A 4,933-nucleotide genomic window follows, 5' to 3' on the forward strand; every position below is an offset into this window, starting at 1 on the left:
TGGAAATGGGGCTACCAGTAAGTGGGCAGAGCAGTACTGGTTGGGACCCTGAGTTAGTCATTTAACCTCCACTGGCCTGTTTGCTCCTCTGTAAAAGGACAAGCTCCTGCTTCCCTGGTTGTAGGAAAGACCGAAAGGGCCAGTATTTGTAAAGCGCTTCATGTTCAGTGTTATTAGATGGTGCATAAGCATAAGTGAACCAACCCACAAGCATTTATGAAGCACCTACTGTGTGCCAAACTCGGATAGAGATAAGAAAAAAGAAAGGGCTCCAGGAGGAGTACCTGGGCATGCAGGCAGGCAGGAGGCAGAGGAAGGGTCTGGGAGGGGTCCCAAGGCCTCCAGTGCCTGGTAGTGATGACATCACCTCCATCTGGGGCCAAGGGAGGGGCAATTACTTTTGGTTATTATTAATTATCGTTATTAGTGCTACGTGGGGACACCCCATCAGATTTGGAACTGGAAGGGTCCTTCTGGGTCATTTGGGGTGACCTCTTCACTTTATACATGGGGAAACTGAGGCCCAAAGACAAGGTAAGTGACTGGTACAGGGTCACAAAACATAGTGCCAGGCTGGGGATCTGAACTCGGGGGTTCCTGGTTCCCAATCCATCCTCTCTCTCGGCTGGGTTCTGATGCTGACATGAGGGAATGGGTCGGCCATTTCACGTCTCCCTCGGCCTCAGTTTCTCCAGCTGTAAAATGACCTTAGAGGAAGCGACGGAGCCGGGAGTGGGGCCTGGGGCAGTAGGCGTTCCCGGTGTTCCCCCGTGACAACAGGGGAGCTCTGCATCTTCCAAACGCCGGACGCTCCGCCCGTTGGCGAGTGCGCATGCGCAGCATGGGGGAGCCGACCATCTCGCGGAACTCGGAAGCCCAGAGGAGCCTGAAAAACCCCTAAGCCAGCAGGTGGAGAATGCGCTTGCGCACCACGCTCCCCGCTCCAACTCCACGCCTTCAGTCCTTTCCCAAGATGTCCCGTCATACGTGGTGACGTCACAGCCGGGGGAAGGAGATCCGCGGAGGCGCTGGGGGAGAGGGCATCCTGAGTGCGCAGCCTACCCTGCTCGCAGGATGGCGCGCCAGCCACGGTCACATGCCTTGACGTCGGGCTCGGGGATTGGCCAGGCTGCCGTGACGTTGACGTTTGGGAGCGCCTACAGGTTCGGTTGCACGGATGCCGGTTACATAGAAGCGGGTACGGGGTGTCCTTGGGCAGAGGAAGCGCGAGTCGGTCTGGCAGTTCAGTGCGAGTTAAAGAGCAAGCAAGCGCACGAGGTACGGGCCGAGTGAGTGAACGAGCTGGGCGCGGGGATAGAGAGGGCACCGGACGTGCGGTCGAGGAGGTGCCGGGCCTGGCCCGAGTCTCTCGGACCTGGGACCGCGCGAACTTGATCTCAGCAGGCATCGGGAGGGATTCGGGGTCTCGCTCTTATTACTCCGGACAATGGGCGCCTGGTTCTCCTCTCCGAGCCGCCAGCAGGAGCCAAAGCGGCCGAGGAAAGAGGAGGCCTCGGCAGGGGCGGGGGACAGGGCCAAGACTGAGATCCGGGCGGGGGCCGGGGCTGAGGCCAGAGCCCAGGCAAAGGCAGCCCCCTCCCCATCCAGAGGTGACCCCCCCAGCCCCGAACCGGGAGGCTGGGGCCCAAGGTCACAGCCAGCAGTGACCTCGGCCCAAGGGGCACATTTAACAGATGGGGAAACTGAGGCCAACCCAAGGTCACCCAGAGTAGGGAGGGGAGCCCCTTAACAAATTAACGGGATTCTCAAAGACAAGCCCAACAGGCTAAGGATAGATGAGGCTCCCTGACCCGGGAAAGGCCCAGGTGTCTTCAGTAATGAGCTCAAGGAGCTGAGCTTAGGCCTAGGGTGACCCCCAAAGGGGCAGGGGAGGAACGGGGACCCCCAGCTGACAAGCCCCCTGTTTCAGGACTGACCATGGGAGACGTGGAGAAGGGCAAGAAGATTTTCGTGCAGAAGTGTGCCCAGTGCCACACGGTGGAGAAGGGGGGCAAGCACAAGACTGGGCCCAACCTGAATGGCCTTTTCGGCCGCAAGACTGGCCAGGCCCCTGGTTTCTCCTACACGGATGCCAACAAAAGCAAAGGTAAGGGGCGGGTGGGGGCAGGGGAGGGGGCTGGCCAGGGCCTGGGTCTCTTCCTGCCCACCCAGCATTCACCACTTAACCGATTGCAGGGATCATCTGGAGTGAAGACACGTTGATGGAGTACTTGGAAAATCCCAAGAAGTACATCCCGGGTACAAAGATGATTTTCGCAGGCATTAAGAAGAAGGGGGAGAGAGCAGACTTGATAGCCTACCTGAAGAAAGCCACCAACGAGTAATGCTGTCTGCTGCCTTATTTATTGTGTCCTGGGCTTCATTTCTTTTCTTTTTTACTCCTCCAGTAACTGCCTATTTAAATTGGTTTTCTCAACCAGAGAATTTTGATCATGAATGGCTGTTTTTAAATTTTATTCAGCAGTCCTAATAAAGGAATTATGTAGATTAGGTAGGCTTGTGTTTCTATGAGAATGATTATGTTTTCTCATTTGGCTCCTAATTCTAGCCACTACTAAGTTGTGACACTTTTCTGTTTCTTAGGAAAGTTTGATTAGGCTGGGCACTCAATTGAGTTGGGCAAATCCACTGTTTTTTATCAGAGGCAACAGATACCACCTCCACCTTGAATAGTTCTATTTATTCCAGTTCCATTTACTAAACAGTGGAGTAAGCCTAATTGATGGTTTCACTTGACTTTTACTTGAAGTGTGTTTTGGGGGGGAAATGTTACCTTTAGGGAAAAGCAGTGGACTTCAGTTTGTCCAAAGGCAAGGCATCCTGAATTCAAAGAAATCCAAGAATTTCTAACTTAAATTCCCAACTTTTCCAAGCAGAAACTGCCCAATTACAGTGCTCTCATTAAATCCTGCCTTTAAATTGTTGAAAGGCATGTCAATGTGTTTTACTGTCTAATCCTGAGTCAAGACTATCACACCACTCTGTGAGTGTCTTTTGAATGACAGATCCTGTAGCATCCTGGGGCCAGAAAATGCACAGATGAGTTCAGCTAAAGATAGGCCCTTCTGTTGAGTTGTTAAATACATGTTTTAAGCCAAGTTGTACCTTAGGATTGACTTTTAAGATTTATTGGATTTCAAGTTTGCAGACTGGTTGTATAGTATGTGAATAGTACAGTTACTTATCTGGAGGGTTCAGCTGTAAAGGTGTGCCCTTCGTACATCTGGTAAATGATGTGATCCTAAGGTGTAATTCCCCAATTAAACACATCTGAATATATTTTTCCTGAATGTTCTCCATTGGTTCATTATCTTAATTTGAACAGAGTCAATCAGAACAGAAATCACACCATCCATGCAGGCAAATTGCCTATGATGTTTAGCTAAATTTATCTTTTGAGCAGCATGAAACCTTTCAGGAAACCAGTTTAGTTTTTAGTGGCAGTAGTCAGAAATAAAGATTCAAAGTTGACAGAAAAATCCGCTCCTGTACTTTTCATTCCAAGAGTCTGTCTTTGGTACATACTAGGCCTCCGAGAAGCCTTGCTTCCCTTCACTTAGGTGGTATTTGTGTTTTAAACCCTTCCTTACCTCTTAGAATCAGTATTTTGTATCAGTTCCAAGGCAGAATAATAGTAAGGGCTAGCATTGTGGGTAAGCAACTTGCCCAGGGTCACACAGCTAGGAAATGTCTGAGTTCAGATTTGAACCCAGGAGTTCCTATCTCCAGACCTCCAGGCACTCTGTCCACTGAGCCATTTAGCTTGGGTTTTAGTATCAGTAGTCTAAAAGTTACTAACCTTGTACGGGAAGTAGAAACAAGGAAAGCTGCCCTCAAGGCAATAGCTACCATGCTGGAATGATAGAATTGTCACTGAGAAATTCAGGACACTAGTTCAGGCCCCATGATGGGACCTGGCAGCACTTTGGGAGAGTGTCATTTTTAGGGAAGGCTAGTCTCAAATAAGAAAATGGGATGAAGAGGCAAGTGTGAGGCCTGCCATCTTGCAGACTTGTTAGAGCTTTGGCAGCCAAGAAACAGGAGTTGGGCACCGGGTATGAAGGGCAAAATGGATAGGACTTTGAGTATATCCCAACTTGTCATGTGGCAGCCATTGACTACAAACAAACGGTTGGGGTCTACTTATAAAGGTGATGAGGAAAGGACTGTCCTTTTGGGCACCCTTGAAATCTCAGGTGGAGCATGTGAGTTATGAAAACCCTATTGTCAGGCCTGGGCCATCAAGCAAGCTGGGGACTACATATGCAGTCCAGAATCTGACTTGGGGAGACTCACCTTCATTTACTGAGAAAGAAGTGTCATGAATGAGGAGTGGCAAGGAGGCCAGCTAGAAAGTGTAACTAGGAAATAATGGATGGGCCAGGGTTAGGAAGAACTCTGAATCCAAGAAGTTCGTATTTGACCTTGGAGGTGCTGAGATTCCCTTGAGCTCATGGGGGAAAAAATCACCTGGGCCTTGAATGGCAGAAAGGTTGGAGTGGGAAGGGGCTTGAGGCATGGAGGCAACCTAGAAGGCTATCACAGTCATCCAGTTGAGGAATTTTTTTCAGTTTAACTTGATAACACCCTGGTGAAGTGGTGTGGGTGGAGGCATCTGGAGTACTTTATGGTCCTCTGGCCCTGAATAACATGAAGAGCAGCAAGGTGGCACCAGAGTGCCCAGAGCACTGGACCTGGACTCAGGAAGACTCACCCTGTTGGCCTCCATTTCCTCATCTGTCAGATGAACTGGAAAAAGAAATGGCAAACTACTCCAGTGATTGTCCAAGCCTGCCAGGTCAATGATTTGTGAGCCTTGTTTGTTAAGTATGTCTGTTCTCACATCAGTTCCATGGCAATATCAGTAATAGAGATTTCAAATGCCCATGTGTTGTTTTATAAAAAGGGAAAC

General features: G+C 50.1%; 1 protein-coding gene across 2 annotated transcripts; it reads left to right on the plus strand.

Annotated features, from left to right (window-relative positions):
• The first annotated feature begins 818 nt into the window (after positions 1-818).
• Positions 819-3,500, plus strand: LOC100010620 (cytochrome c). 2 transcript variants are annotated; one of them, XM_001363211.3, is made up of 3 exons: positions 819-1,278; positions 1,931-2,107; positions 2,197-3,500. In XM_001363211.3, the coding sequence occupies exons 2-3, from the start codon at positions 1,939-1,941 to the stop codon at positions 2,343-2,345; spliced, it is 318 nt and encodes a 105-aa protein (XP_001363248.1). In that variant the 5' UTR covers positions 819-1,278; positions 1,931-1,938; the 3' UTR covers positions 2,346-3,500. The 2 variants fall into 2 exon arrangements, with proteins under 2 accessions (XP_001363248.1, XP_007505400.1); XM_007505338.2 differs by having other exon boundaries at positions 1,117-1,289.
• Positions 3,501-4,933: the final 1,433 nt, after the last annotated feature.

The sequence above is a fragment of the Monodelphis domestica genome, chromosome 5, assembly GCF_027887165.1.
Source record: "Monodelphis domestica isolate mMonDom1 chromosome 5, mMonDom1.pri, whole genome shotgun sequence".
In the NCBI taxonomy this organism is placed as follows: Eukaryota; Metazoa; Chordata; class Mammalia; order Didelphimorphia; family Didelphidae; genus Monodelphis; species Monodelphis domestica.